This window comes from Labrus bergylta, chromosome 19, assembly GCF_963930695.1.
Source record: "Labrus bergylta chromosome 19, fLabBer1.1, whole genome shotgun sequence".
Lineage (NCBI taxonomy): Eukaryota > Metazoa > Chordata > Actinopteri > Labriformes > Labridae > Labrus > Labrus bergylta.
Genome location: NC_089213.1, coordinates 10,637,891 through 10,654,151, shown reverse-complemented (window position 1 = coordinate 10,654,151; position 16,261 = coordinate 10,637,891). Strand labels below are relative to the sequence as shown.

The 16,261-nt window shown below is 39.4% G+C and overlaps 1 protein-coding gene across 3 annotated transcripts in view; it reads left to right on the top strand.

The window, feature by feature from the left end:
• The first annotated feature begins 8,849 nt into the window (after positions 1-8,849).
• The window catches only part of khdrbs3 (KH domain containing, RNA binding, signal transduction associated 3), a 126,051-nt gene continuing 118,639 nt past the window's right edge, over positions 8,850-16,261 (top strand). For 2 of the 3 annotated variants that reach the window (XM_065948301.1, XM_020644121.3), the window contains exon 1: positions 8,852-9,328. In XM_065948301.1, coding sequence (XP_065804373.1) covers positions 9,238-9,328 — 91 coding nt within the window. In that variant the 5' untranslated portion in view covers positions 8,852-9,237. Of the gene's footprint in view, positions 9,329-16,261 lie in introns of all 3 variants that reach the window. The other variant, XM_065948302.1, reaches the window with a different exon arrangement.

Sequence of the window (16,261 nt, the reverse complement as noted above, 5' to 3'; positions counted from 1 at the left end):
GCGGTGTAACGGTTTGTCAAGAGGCTTGAAACTCGCCTCAACTCCAGCTTTCAGACTGTCGTTAGGTTGACTGAAAGTTAGGTTGACTAAAAGTTAGGTTGACTGAAAGTTAGGTTGACTGAAAGTTAGGTTGAGACATCATTTCCGGCCTGGCAACCGCCATCAATAAGACTCCAAAGCCCCCTGCAGGAACAGATGGGTGATGTCAGTCCATTAATATTTACAATCTATGCCCACAGCATGCTTCAATTATTTACATCAACCTCAGGCTGGACATTACACTTAGGGGTTGTTGGAGACCAAAATATGGCAGAAAAAGGAAGAATAAATAAATAAACCAACATTTGCCAAGTGTCCAGAAATACAACTCTGCCTGAAACTAATGTTACCATGGATGTACAAGTCAATGCAGCTTATCGTGGGCTGCTTTGACTCCGTGGTAGAGTTGGTTATCTCTAATTTGAAAGGTTGATGGTTTGATCTCAGGTCCTGCTGGACATGTAGAAGTGTTCGTGGGCAAGACACTGAAACCCAAATTGCTCTAGGGGGGATTATCCAGCCGTATGAATGTGTATGCTTGAGATTGGTTCATACTGATTCACATTTTCCATAGCAGCCTCTGCCATCAGTGAGAAAATGCATGCAGCCCTATTGTCTCCCCCCCACTGCCAAGGTGCCCTTGAGCAAGGCACCAAACCCCCAACCGCTCTGGCGTGCTCCCTGTGTAGCAGTGTGTAGCAGTCCCACTCTGACGTCTCTCCACTAATGCATGTCCACAGGTCCTGTTTGATTTGGGCCTATATGTGTGAGAATCATGTCTCTAAATAGCAGATATTCCCCCCTGGGATTAATAAAGTATGTCAAATAAAATGTATAAAATAAAGAATTGAAGAAAGGGGACCCTGTATCTGGAATATCAGCTGTATTTTTCTAGATTATAGTCATAATAATAATAGCCAAACCACTTAGGAACTGAATATGAAATGTTTTAAAGGTTTATTTTGGGGCTTGTATGTTTTTTATTTTAGAGAAAGTAAAGTTTATAGAGTCAGAAATTCAGGAGAGAGACTGGAGAATGAGCAAAAGGTCGGACTTGTACCCTGTCCGCCCGCTTAGAGGACCATAGTCTCCGAAAATGGGGTGTGCACACTAACCACTAGGCTGCCATCGCTTCCAATGGGGCCTGAATATTTTGACAAATATTGCACCTGTATAGCCTAGATTCCCCTAGATGCATGAAAATGACACCAACGACAGAGTTTCAAGCATGGTGTTCATGATGAGAATTTATCGAACCAATATGAAAATTTGTGTATTAAAAAGCAGAAACTACCTGAGTGTAAAAGCCATGCAAAGCAACATGTGAGGAAATATCGTTGCATATTCAGAAAGGCCTGGGGCTGCGTGCTGGTTGCTGATGCTATCACAGTATCAGTGTTCTGCTGCTTAATCGCTGTGGCTAATGACAGGAAATGAAATCACCCACTGAAGACTAACACGCTTCCCACAGAATAATTACTGCTGTTGACCTTGTGCCTCTGCGTGGTATGTGAGTGCTCTGTGATAACACTCAGCACACATTTAGTCACTGCATATCATGGACTACTTCAGGCTGCTCTATTAACCTCTTACTCATTACAGACGAAACCAAAATATGCAAACCGGAGTCTCTGACTTCATGTTGTATTTGTAGAAACAAAATGATCTGTCCAATAAAACCTCTGTGACATCAGGCTCTGTTTATTACACGGACTTTCATTATCTGTTGTGTCATGTTCACATAGTTTAAAAGAGTAAAAACACAGCGTTTGTGTAGACAGGGTGACAATTTGCCACAGCACAGAGCCCTAATGGAACATGTCAGTGCACTATTATGTCTGAATTCCCTTACATTAGCTCATTTATTGCTTCCATTTTCATATCGCTAACTCTCATTTCATTTGTACAAATAGTGTAGATGGTTTTCACTGTAATTTAACTCCCCTGTTTTGTTGTTTTTGCCTCTTAATGGAACAATATTCCGCTGACGGAAACTAAAGCAGCCTTCATACATTAATATGTACAAACTCACATGCTATACTTATTCAACTATGATTTTAAAAAAGCATGTTTTTGTAACACTTTATATTAAGATCGCCATTACCTTATAAGGGCAATACTAAACAATGTTTGACAACTTCCTAACTGACTAGTTTAGCATGGTATTAAGGCCAAAATCTTATAATAAAGAACAATAAGCAGCTGGTATGCTACTAGTTAGCATGTTAAGTAGCAACTAGTTGGTGGATATAGGATAATGGTGGATATAGGGACCTTAATATAAAGTTTAACTTGTTTTTTTTTACTTGTGATGATGCTATATTAAATCTAGAAAAACAATTAGGGCAGCACTCCAAAATTGTATTTTAATTGCCACACGGACGTTTCGAGCAGGTGCTCTTCTTCAGCGTGTATAAGGTAATGTTCTCAAATAAATACAGGTGGGACTCATTTATACTTTTCCCAAACAGGAACTAGTCCATTCCAGCAGAGGGAGTCTCCACCATGCATCTTTCAACACCAATGTAGTAAATGAACTTCTTTAACTCGGGGTACATAGGCTATGTAATATAATACACACACAAAAAAAAAAAAAAATTCAAAATGACAAGTCTTACAGCAGGTAAAGAAACGTGTGCGGTCAGTTTTACAAGAAACAAATAAATGAAATGTCCTCATTTAAACCATTCGGGATGAGGGTACCTAAAGAATGAATCCAAAAGAGGAGACTCCCTCTGCTGGGATGGACTATAGTACCTTCTTCATTTAATTCAGATGTTTTCAAAGTCTGGAAAAGTGACAATGCCCAGTAAGGATTCAAAACAGCTGCTCTCCCAAACCAAAAAAAATAATGTTTTAACACATCTCTGAATCACTCCTCTTAAAGATCTCAAACATCTTTCTCTCTTTCTGGAAGTATCTTCTTATGATCTAAATCATTTTAATTTGTAACAATTCCTTCCAATATCTTAAACATGATAGTGTTTCATTTTTAACATCTTGTCTAAAATATGATAATGTTTTATTTTTAACACAATCTTTTCTGATATTAAACATTTTATAGTTTAATTTTTAATTTTATTTCAAGATCTGAAATATATCTATCTTCACTTTTTGTAATGTTGTTTGAACTTTGTCTCTTTTTGCCACTCAGTCTATGTTCTCTCTTAATCATGTTTAAATTCTTGGTTATTGGTTTATTCCTTATTTTTCTTGCTGAGTTTTATTTTGCAATTTATATCCTTGTGTTTCTCTGTTTCCTGTGTATTTTTCTGTTGATTGCCCTGAGTTAAGGTTAGTGTTTCCTGTTTTATTTTGTAGTTCCTGTGCTTCTTCCTACCTCTATGTTTCCCTCCAGTTCTGATTGCCCTGATTGTCTTCACCTGTGTCAGTTCAGCCGTGTGTCTATTCGGTGTCAGTGTTCCTTCTCTTCTCTGTCAGTTCATACATCTACCTGTGATCCCAGTGTTTACTTGTCACTCCCTGTTTTTTTCCTTATGGATATTTTGCTTGATTGTGATCAACTTTTGGGACTTAAAGAAGTAAGCCTTGTTTTTGCCTTTTTGTTTAATTTAACATTTTAGTTACCTGCACTTGGGTCCTCTTCTCCTCTTTGTATTTGACACACATGCTAATTTCTACTGATCATCCTCCACAATCCATTTAAAAAAAAAATGAAAATGGATTAAGAAAATTCCAAACGGAAATCGAACATTGTAAGGCCAGTTTGTGATTTAAAGTAAAATAATTTTGAAACACATACGTTTCTGAAGTTACTGATCACCAATCTATTTCGTCCAAAACATCGCTGAAGTGAATTAACTGTATGTTTAAACGTTTTTTTCTCAATCAGCTCCTCCTCAGTAGTCTTGAGGCACACCTCACACTTTGACAACCTATTTTGCTTTTTAATAGTGTTAATAAAAACAGCCTTACCAAAATAGTCCTGCAATTAAAGGTGTTTTAGTCTCTGAGCTCTTGAGGTGTTGGCTGGTAAAATTTGCTAGCTCTTTTATCCTCTTCAGTTTTCTTTTTTGCAGCTTGATATACAAATGGAATAGAATATATTAGAAGGGAATTATTGTCATTATAGTCGTAGAACAATTTTAGAAAAGCTTCACCTTAAAGTGCACATACATACAGGCATCCACAGCTACAAACAACTTGCATTCAAGTAAGATGTGCAATGAATGTGTAGGAAGTATTTACAGCAGCTAATGTATACTGCGCAGTAAAACAAGTATTTTGCAAAGACTACAGAATAAAAATAAATGTTGCACAGTCTGAAATTGTTGAATGTATGTAAGAAAAAAATTTACTCTGCAGTAGAAGAAAAATACATGAATTGTAAGAGAGAAAGGTATATGCATATTCATGTAGAGGTTTATAAATAGTACAGGTGAAAAAATATAGGAAAAGAAATATATTGCACAGGGGAATTAGATTTCACTGTTGATTATTTCACAAGGAGAGGTAAGATAAAAGGAGGGGGGCATGGACTGTGAGTGTGTTCATACACAGATACAGACATGGAGATAGAAATTTTCAGCAAACGCTTTGAAACGATTAAATTGCAGATGTTGGGATGAATGAATCACTATTTCCTTCAATGAAAAACAATAATCCAGACAAACCCTGTATCCTTTTGCTGAAAGTTGAGTCTTGACAGCACTCTTTTCACCACAGACAGTTAAGTTTCGGCTCTAACTCCAGGTTTGTTAGAGGTGTTGATGCTGTGTGTGTGTGTGTGTGTGTGTGTGATATGGTGTGTCTGACTCGACCTTGGGAGCACTGCTGGGTGCCATTGATTTGTTTACCTGTGTGCTCCTGACAGTTTCTCATTAGGTTTCTTTTGCACAACACTTCCAGAAGAGTAGGCCAGAGTCTGCACTTCACAGCCGACAATGCGTGATCAATGTACCTGATAGATCGGTGCTGGCAATATAATTCTGTTGAATGGCTGTTTAATGGATGTGAGCGCTCCATTTAGTAGCCACAATAAGGTGCCTTTTTGTGACTGGGGCGGCATTGTGGGGCTGTATGAAGAGGAAAGCAATATCTTGAAAGAAGGGCTATGTTAAAGTTACAAAGGAAGAAGAGAGAGAAACTGTGTTTCATCACACTGGTATTAGAAAGCATTTGCATAGTGTAGCAGGAAATACAATAAAGCATCATTAAGACTCTGCAATTTTTTTTTTTTATTAAAATAGCAAGAAGGCAGTTTGCAGAACCTTTTAAACGCAGGATAAATACAGGAATAACATGCGACACAATAATGAAAAAACAGTTTCCTGTGAATTTGTGGACCTCTTATAGTTCTGTTCTTATTTTCTTGTGAACAATTACAACTTTTCCCTCCGAATGCCTCCAATATTGGATGTAAACACAGCACCTTTGGATCTGCTGTATAATAATGCTCTTACCAGCAGAGCTGCACAGTATTGGGGCTGCTTATAAATTAAACAAACTGCACCATTTAGAGCAGAGCTTTATGGAAATTAGCTTCCCTAACTTTGTTGCTCTTTTCCAATATGATTCTACTTTGGGGAAAAGCTCCTACTAAAAAACATATTTTTTCATATTAACTTCACACATCTTCATAAATAATTTGACATGGTCACAAGGAGGCAGTGTTGTCACTCTCCTCACAATCCTTCTGCCTGCACTGGAATGTGTTGATGGAAGGAAGCCGCTTATTTAAGGTGTTAAATAAGTGCTCCTCATATGCCACTGTAATCCTGTCCATTTCCACCGGGCCAAAAATAAAGTGGAAATTGGAGGCTTTCTGGCTCTGGATTCCCCAGTTCATGCTCCCTCTGTGACACAGAGTGACACAGCAATTAGCTTGCGGACAAATCAAGGTCTAATTACTTCTCAGGTGACGAGACCCCGATGACATCCGCTGGCTGTAAGGGGAATTTTATGAAGACTGAAAGCTGACAAGACAAGTGTCTGCATTTAAATCAGTGAGGATTTACATCAAGTCACCGGGAAGGAGACTTGCAGCTCTGATTGGATCCCCACCTCTTGTTAAGAGAGGAAGAAACACTGACTCTGAATGTGTGCAGACATCAAAATAAGGGTGTATATACCATATATAGCACCCTGAGGCGCTGCTCAGGCTGTCCAGGTCTAGGTGTAGTTAACATCATATTTATCGAGCTGGGACAGGCTGAGGGGTGAGAGAAGGGGGCAGCCATTCTCTAATGATCAAAATAACACTTTGTCAATGTAATAGCCCACTGTTCTTCATCCTTTACACCCGCTGACAGAACATTTCTCATTGCTTTGTTTACACCAGTGCTGCTGCCCTTGTGGTCAGCTGTGACATATATAAAAATGTTGCCCCATAAACCATCATTATTTTCATTGCAACTGATGTATTGCAATCACTTAGCGGTGGGAACAAGCGTCTTGAGGATGACATATAGGCACCCGCAACTTTGATTCAAACATCAATGGCAGTGCGAGGCTTTGTTTATGAAGACGGGGAGCAACAGATGGCAAGCATATCTATAAATAAGTCGCTCTTCTGAATAGGAGATTAGTGCATTTGAGCCGGTTTTTAATGGTCTCCGGGAGAGATTAAAAAGTAAGCTGATTCATAATGCGTTTCTCTATGCACCGAATCACTCATAAACAAGAGTCTGGAAAGATCTGTGTAAAACAATCTCTCAACATGCTTAAGATGAGAAGTTGTATGTATCAGAGGAAAGCACGGCACATGTGTTGTCTGCACGGCTGCAATTTCATAAATCTTACAATCATTACAAGGTCGAAATAATTAAAAAGCATTGTAAAGTAAGTATCACACAGTCTGCATTTTGCCCTTGTATATAGATCACTGCAGACCTTACAACCCTGCATACCTCACCAAGCAAAATGTGCATATCATCTCCCATTTCTTATATATATATATATATATATATATATATAAATATCATCATTAGAGCCTGGAGCTGTTATTCCAGAGTGCAAGCCACAAAAGCAAAATAACCAATAGTACATTCCAAAGTTCACCGAGGATATAACGTTAATAAATATACATAAACCCATCATGGTGTTAGCCTCTGGGTCACATTTTCTCCAAGTTATTGAAATAGAATGGAGAAGAAGAAAAATCTCAATTATATAACCAGCACTGATCAGCCTACAGATAGCCACCCACCTGAGGCTACCTTGGCATCCTCCACAAATATTGACAGAACTCTTATCTTTTTTTCCCACATTTTCTTACAAACATGCCTGTATACAAATCCTGTTCTTCCCAGCAGTGAATGCCCTAAATTCTTCACAATGGTCTTTTTTGCATTCATTGTATGTTTCCAGGAACTAACTGCAAGCCTCAGGAAGTCTGATAAAGTGTATTGTGACTGTATCGTTGGATATCAGCTGTCTGGATAAGCCCTACATCTGTTTTTTTTCTTCTTCTTGCAAGCATAGTGTCACTGTCTGTTCTGTGTTGCAGAACTGGAGACTCATCAAATTAGTCTGTCATAATGTCAGGGGCTTTATGTGGCCTTGTTTTCTTTCTTTATTTAATGAATTCAAAAACACGCCCGGGGGGGACTCATGCTTGACCTATAAGAAGGTGAATGGATTTGCTGAGATGTATTGACAGGTTGGCCTAACAAGTAAAAGCAACCTAAGGAGTCATGCAGCCCTAATCAATGGCTTAAATGAGTAAAGAGGACAATTATGTGGCCTTCCGAGATGCTCCTGTAACTGTAATGACCCATTTGAAATACAACAGGTTCAGCGCTGTATCTATAAGCATACCTCATCTGAAGATATGAGACCTGTCAAGTACTATAATATATATATATATATCTACAGAAATATGTCCAATGCCACATGTCAGTCATGCCTCACCTTCATCAGGATTAGGACTGTATGTTTTCAAATATAGCTCTGTATCCTCTGAATAGATCTATCCGCAATTATCATGGTTCATTTGTACGCCTTCACTTTCACATATAAATATAGAGACAATCCTGGAACATGAATTATATAGGAAGAAAAAAAAAATCTGTCTAATGACTCATTGTGCAAGTGCATGTCTTACTCATCAAGAAGTTTACAGACATAATATGTAATCGTATTTTCAGTATTGCTGGAAATGAAAACATTTTCATTCCTCTTCTAAGAATGAAATAACTTTTGAAGAAGAAGATTTAAAAATGGGCTTAAAGACTCAATCAGTTATACATTATTGTAAAGGTACATGCTGAATTACAGTCCTCAACAAGCCTAAACATGAAAAACACATGCAATACATTCATACGAAATCTGAGAAGACATCATTTGAGTCTGTTTTGAAAGGTAATCGATGGCATTGTATCATGTGTGTTTTTGAACTTAGTATAATTGCAATTATCTTTTAACTCTATGAGGACAATATGGAAGCCAGCTTGCTAAGCTGGAAAATCAAGATTGATATTCCCTGTCAGAGCTGAAAGACAACAACAATTAGCTGACTAATGCCAAGTCCTTCTGTAATGTGCATGTTTAAAGATAGAGCTCCATAGAGTTTGTGTGTGTGTGTGTGTGTGTGTGTGTGTGTGTGTGTGTGTGTGTGTGTGTGTGTCATCAACACAACATGCTTTGTTAGTTTTAATGTTGACTGACATCAGACTCGTGCACTTCCTTCAGCTCAGTGTTTGTGAAATGCCGCCCATGTTCATGATAACTTTATGATAATGATATCGTAATGGCGGGACTCAGCACCGCGGACAGCTCCCGCGCCTCGCTCCGCCCCCCCCCCCCCTTTCTTTCTACCGGCTGCGTGTCGCGCGTGGCATCCAATAGCTGCAGCTGCTTCACTTCAGCTCTGCATACAACAGCGTGAGCCTCAAACAGCCTGTCCACCCAGAAAGGAGAGAGGGACCCCTTTACTCCGGTATAGTGATGCGAAGCGGGGCTCTGCTGGCTGAACAACACTTCCATGGGATAAAAGCTTCCGGTCACATTTAACCACTAACTGTGCGTTCATGTTGCACGAGGACCAAGCAATGCTCTGGTAGCGCGAGCGCGAATGACACTATTGCCCGCTTTTTTTTTTGCCTCCCAAAAGACATACGGAGCTTCCTTGGAGCCGTTTGGACATTGAGCAAGTTTTGTTTGTTATTTTCTCGAAATACACTTGAGTCTTTTTCTTGGAGCAACCACCCCCCCCTCCCCCCCCGAGCCGAGGACGAGATGGAGAGCGAGAAGTACTTGCCGGAGCTTATGGCAGAGAAGGACACGCTGGATCCGTCTTTTCAGCACTCCCTGCGGCTACTGGATCAAGGTAAACATCCGTGGTTAAATACTGAAGTAAACAGTTTAGCTGCGTGAAAACAGTGCGAGTCTAAAGCACTCTGTTCAGGTTTAACGCTTTGGTGATGGGCTGCAGGCTACATGACTCCACCAGTCCGCCTACTTCAAGTTATAAATAAGAGGTTTTGTGGGTCTACTTACAATTTCCTGTTTGGTCTCACTAAAATAGCGAGGTCCTCTTTGCATCATTGCTGTTTTGTCAAGTTGTTATTGAGCTAAATGTGCCATGTGAAGCCTTCTTGATGAATTAAGGTTGGGGCAGGTTTGATAGAAGACTACATTTCAAAGCCCTGAGGTCAAGAAACTTTTGACATGCATTGGCCAGGCATTTAAAAAAAAAAAAAAAAAGGGCGATATTGACACTTTTAAATTAGTATTTTGTTGCTGGTTTTCATCTTGCAGAAACCTGGAAAAATACTTATGAAGGTAAGAAATAACAAAATGAATATGTCAAAAAGTAGAGCCAGCTGTTTATGGGTGGAATCAGCAGTGAAACACCATTTGACATCCCACTTTGTAGGCTGCAGTCATCCCTGTCCCATGCAGACGTGTGTAAGCCGTGGAGGAATAATCACACTTTTATTTAAATGTACATGTGTGTCCTCCTTTGAAGAAGTGGACGTGACTGAAATGGATTCATGAACGGATGGAGCAGCTCGCAGACTGCTTTAATTAATCCGTTGCACAGCCTTCTGCTTTGAAGCTGTCGGAATTTTTTGCAAACACTCCTTCAGACGCAGCCCCGTGGAGCTCCTCATGTGGGAAGTGCACTGTTATAGCATCCAAGTGCCTCCTTCAAGTACCACTCATGGGCTCTGTCTAGAGTCTAGAAGACTGTTGGCTCTGAAAAACAACACGCAAAGAGAAGCTGCACTGTAACCAATTCTATTGCAGCCCCTAGAAGTAAGCTGGTTTTGTTCAGTCAGCCGTGTCCCCTCTGGTCACTGCTTTCCAAACTTGGAACACCAGGAGATCCTTAAAAGGGTTTCCAAAGATGTGAGGCAATGTGAGGCATTGATTTAATTTTAATGTTGTTTACTTGCTTGGAGTTTACAAAAGTGACAAGACTATACGGTAATAATGACTCTTATTGAGCCTTTTATTTGAGTCCAGCGTTACTTCAGGGCTGCTGATAAATGTACTTTCAGTGATGATTAGTCGGCTGTGCAGGTGATTTAACTAGAACTTAATTTCAGAAATGTCAGCTAACAATTTCAGGTCACCTTACCACTATTTTTTTTCTTGTTTAACACATTTTATTTAAACATTTTAAAAGATATTTTCTTCCCTTTTATTGGATAGCACAGCTGAAGAGAGTCTAGGATGACATGCGGCAAAGGGCCGAGGTCAGATTCAGACCCATGGTCTCTGCGACAAGGACGATAGCCTCTGTACACGGGGCGTGCAACATAACCACTAGACATCCGGCACCCCTACACACTTATTTTTTAAAGATGCATTTTCATGTTCAGCAGTTCCAGGATTTGAGTTTGCAATTAATTGTTATCATTTTTCCTCTATCTGTTACCAGTCTGTCAGGGTTTACAGTTCAGAAACATGATCGTGATAGAAATGTTCTGTGACCTGCCTTTGTAGCAGGGAGGACACATGTTAATTTAAGAATCTGCATATTTTCTTTGTCATTAAATCACAGTGGAGTAACATTAAGTAGGAACATACTGAAAATGTCTCTCACTAGTTTCGGCAAACATGGGGCCATTAATAAGCCTGATATTCCATTTATAAAAGCTGCTTATAGTTATTTTCAAGCTTGAACAAGGAAATGATTGGCATTTAAATGACGCGAGTATTAACGATCGTGAGATTAGGCTCTGATTTGTTTAATGTCGATCAACTTATCAACTAACTGGCTGGGAAATGAAAGAAATGAAGTTACATTTTGACTTTTAACACAATAATTCCCCACTACTAGATTTATTCATGTGGATTTTATATATTTTTGCTAAAAGTAATTTGAATTTTAATCTGCTCATTTGAAAACCTCCTGGAATTGAAAAAGGGCAAAATGTAAAATTCCACCTTCACACAGTATATGATCACTTTTTTAATATTGTGATTTATAAAAAAAACTGGCCGTGTTCTCATTGAATCACTGACTGCTGCTATTCATTCAGTGTATGTTGGAGTAATGGATGTAATGGCCTGACACTATCAGTTGCAGATGGAGTCTCATTTGAAAGAACAAAGTGAGGTTAATGCATCTTGCAGTGAGCTGATTCATGTACAGTAAAGGTAAATGTATTCCAGTCGGGGAGGGAGATAAGGCTGTGTTTTACTCAGCACTTTTGTTATCTGCTGCTTTTATTACTCAAATCTGGGTTAGTCTTTGTTTCTCGAAGAACACATATTCACCTAAAAAGAACTGAATACTAAACACCAGTTAAAAGAAAACCATTTCTCCTCTGTTAAAATATTTTATCCATATAGCAGGTTCTTCTTAGTTATAGCAAGATTGGCCTTTTCAAAAATCCAATAGAAATGATGGAATATTTAGAGCATGAGGCTGCACAGCTGAAAAGAGTGTAAATGCTTCCCCTGTGTTTTTCATTTTAAATAGTTTAATGTAACATGAGCTCTCGAAGTAACACGTCCAAAAAAAGTTAGTTTGTGATATATTTGGTGAGGGCAAACACTGCAGTTGGACACCATCGCAAGCGGCAGAATTAATCCGTGACATTTTATGAAGTAAGCAGAACTCTGCGGTGCACAAAATTTGGCCGAAACAGTCTGCCACAACTCCAAAACTGTAAATACTGTTATCTCTCTCTTACACAACAGATGGAACAGGATGAGGCTTAATAGAGCACTTCTTCTGCCATCTTGCTGATGAGTTCTGGACCTGATTATGCAATTGGCAGGGGATGCAGAGAACACAGCTAGAGTAACTGGAGTTACTGCATGCAAGCGGTGACTATGAGATTATTTCAGGTCCGGAGAGACTCCCATTGAGGAGAAATTAGGGGAGCATTGTGTTGTGAGCTCGGGGACGGGGGGGGCTTTGATGAATTCGGGTCGTTCACAGTGCTCAAGCCTCATACAGTCTGCAGGAAAGACACTTGGAGCTGAAGGAATATCTTAAGCCAAAATAAGAGCCAGGCAGGACCAGCAGCCTGCATGGAATAAAAAAAATCCTCAGCAGAATACTAATGACAGGCTTCTAGGTGCAAAAACACCTCCGGAGGCATGAAGTGCATCTGTTATTTACATGAAATCAGCGCTGCTCGGCAGAACACGGGGGCACAAGGGCTGCAAGCAACACTTTTTGAAAAAAAGGAAAAGAAAAGGCCGTTACACAATTTTTTGGGAGTAGGGTAGTTCTTCTTGACCTTGAAAATCATAATCCTTGGCTGTCACTTTATTTTTTAAACCTCCAATGTGGCAAAACTCTGAACTATTGTTGTTGTCTTTTAAAACAGAAAAATAGCTTAGCTGTGTTAGCAGGTCATTACACCAAAGCGCTAGAAAGAAGAAGATAAGAAATGTGTGGAAAATGTTAGCTAACCTGCTAAATGAAACCTTTACAAATAGGTGTCTGCTGGTAGTGTATTTGATGCATGATTCAGTTCCAAATGAATCAAAGAAAATAAAGAAAATAAATCCATAAATAATGTAAACAAAGTCTTGATGTACAAGAAAGCTAAAGGCTTCCATGGGGTGTGTTGGGGTGGGGGGAAACATCAGATAATCAACCTTAAAAAACAAAACAGGGGATCATCGTTCATCTTTATATTATACATATTCAATGCAGTTAAAAATACTCTGCAAAATTAAATTATGTAAGCAAAGAAATACTAATGTAAGCACTGTACAAACAACTAAAAAGCATTTTTTCTAACGTGTCTAAGTGTTTAGTAATACACAGTTCATGCTTCTAGGTTACATCAAAGTACTGCACATATCATCGTTATTATTATCTTTATCGCTGTAATTATTCCAGCTGTGAAGATTTTGCACCATTTATAAAGAAAATTGCTCAGAATACAACCTTTTTTTAATTTCCTACAAAGCTTGAGTAAACAGTAACACGTTAAAAAAAAAATGTAAAAAGTCACTGCCTGCCCCAGATGTATTCTGTTTGTTGAGGAGGAGGATGCGGAGCAGCGTGCAGCCCACTCTGAATGTTTTAGGACCTCTGGCCCAGTTTGAACGTCCTAACCTCGGTGCTGCACAGACGCTCCACATCCAGTGCTTTTTAATTGGATATTCCACAGCGGGAGCCCGGCACAGTGTTTGCATTACATTAGCTGCCTCAGCTAGCTTCCCCATAAAAGAAAAACAATAACAAAAAACACACACATTATCTGCACAAACTGAGCAGGTGTGAAAGGCATTCCTATCCTCCGATGCCCCATCGTTAATTCATACATTTCCATCTCATCAACAGCACAGTGGGGTATTTTTAGCCGTGCTTAAGTTTTGCTTCGAGTGAGAGCAGTTCCTGGGTTAGAATGCCCAGAAGTGAGCAAAAATAAGCTTTGGCAGAGGATCAAAGGCAGAGATATCGTTTTGTTGGGGAAACAGTGCTTGATAGCGATAATGATCTGTGGATCCTCGGCTGGCCGACACGCTGAGCCACACAGTGAGGTAGAGGCGCAGCCGCGGCTCTGAACCTCGGTCTGAAGCAGAGAGTCGACTAGTGATTTGACCCGCTCATGTAGTGAACTTGCAAGTGAACTGTAAGAGGGCAGACAGGGGAGCTGGAGAAACCCGCTCTGCATTCAGACAAGCAGTGGAAGGCTGCTGAGCGGTGCTGTGGGGAAGAGGTGTTTGCAGAGCTCTGTCTCTGCTCTGCTACAGCTCCCACTGGAATCAATGTAGGCCAGGACTAATGCAGGCAGACCCCCAGCTATAAAACATAACAGCTCCTCGTTTACAGACGCGACAAGTCACTGGGCTGCATTGATTTCACTGCTAATGTGGGGATGCATGTTATAGCAGCGATAATGAGCTGATGAAGCTGTGATCTAGCTCTTTTTATGGTTAAAATGTCAAACCTGGAATATTAACATGAGTCATCTGTTTTTCCCCTGTGTGTAAACACAGTTGTTTTACAAAAAAAAGTAGCATTTCACTGTTGGAAGAAGGCCATTTGCATTCATTGCCAGCTTCTCCTGGATGAGCATAATTGGCCTCGTCTAACAACTGGAGAGTAGCAAAACAGAGAAGGTGGGTTTTAAATAAATAAGCAGCTTAATGTCTGACATGTACTGTTAACACATAGTTTGTGACAAAAATGAAATTCAACTCCTCAGGCAAATAAATGAAACCCATACTGATGACCTGTTGCTAGATCTTATGAGGCTGGTGTGGGCATGTCTTGGATATTGTTATGTTTTTTTGACAATATGAAAATATTTTTCCCCAAGAACATACATAACATAATGTTTCTAAATAATGCACTGACTCCCATTTCTAAATCTACATGTTAAGGAATATTAACATTGCCAAGTTTGTTGATTTGCTCTGATTCATTGATTTACAGAATCTGCACCACCACCTGCAGCACATGTAGCTAAACAGACAGTGGTTCTCATCAGAACTGGTTGACAATGAAAAAAATAAATAAAAATGTAATTTGTTATTTTAATGAAAGAGACTTTCTGAGTACCTGTAGAGTCAGATCAGTGAAAAAGCATTGCACAAGCAAGGATAGGTCTATTTGTACTCTAGCTCAAACATTTACAATATTGACCACCACATCGGTATTTTCAGAATTTTAACTCCATTACACGCTCGCATCAGTACCTGCTTAAAATATCTGATGAATTTCAGACTGTAACAAATACAAAAAAAAACCCAAATACAGAAACACTGTCTGTTGCTGTTTGGATGGAATCATATGGTGTTGTTTGCCACTACATGCTGTCTATAGCTGAGCTTGGCCTGTGTACAAACACCTTTGCACACACCAGGGCACTGCTTAGTGGTGTTACGGATCACAAATCCCACGTTTGGTCGGATCACTGATTTTGATCTCGGATCGATTTTTTTTTTTTTTTAGAACAACCATTATTTCCACTCCTCAGCTAGACATGACTCAGACTGTTTTACACGGACTACAAATCAAAATTATTCTCCTTGAATCTCAGTGATGTATCTTCTATTTTCTTCACTATAGGCTTTACACATTGCTGTAATTCCAATAACAATAGTTTAAGCAGTTGGACCTGAACCCGAAACCCTGAACTCTCTTTTTATTAAAACATTCTTTAAAAATCTGTGTACAGCTGACTGTTATATAAAAAAAATGCATAATTTTAAAAACAGTTTCCTGTTTATAACCCCCCATGCATGCACCAGTGATTAACAAGACCCCTACAGAAGTCTTCAGAAATATTTTTTGTTATAATTTTTCTAGTATGAGCTACGTTTAACATGGTTCATTTAGCAGATGTGTGTCTCTGTGAAACCTACAGCGTGTGGTTTGTGAGTCGTTTAGGAGCTATATCTTTCATTTTTGGACCGGACACAGCGTTCTGTATCGGAGTTTGTCTAAGTTTATAATAACAGACTACGGCAGGCTTTAACATTACTAACGGTAAGCTACTGAGTGTTGTCAGACGCAGCCGCCAGCTGTTACCTGCATGATGTAGACTGTGAGAGAGTGAACGGAGAAAAGACAAAGCAGCGTTTGAAATATTAACGCTTTATGACCCCTTGCTGTGTGAAAAGTCTGTGAAAATTATATTTTAAACTACTTTAATGTCTTTCTATCTGTATAGGGACAGGGACTTAGCATTAGTATTTACTACAGGCTACACCACCTTTATATATTTTCCATCAATCTGTGGATCATGTGTGGCCCAAACCCTGGACCATGAATGGTCGGTTTCAACACCAACATTGCTTGATAGAACCTAAAGGTTAAACATAATTCTTTTTT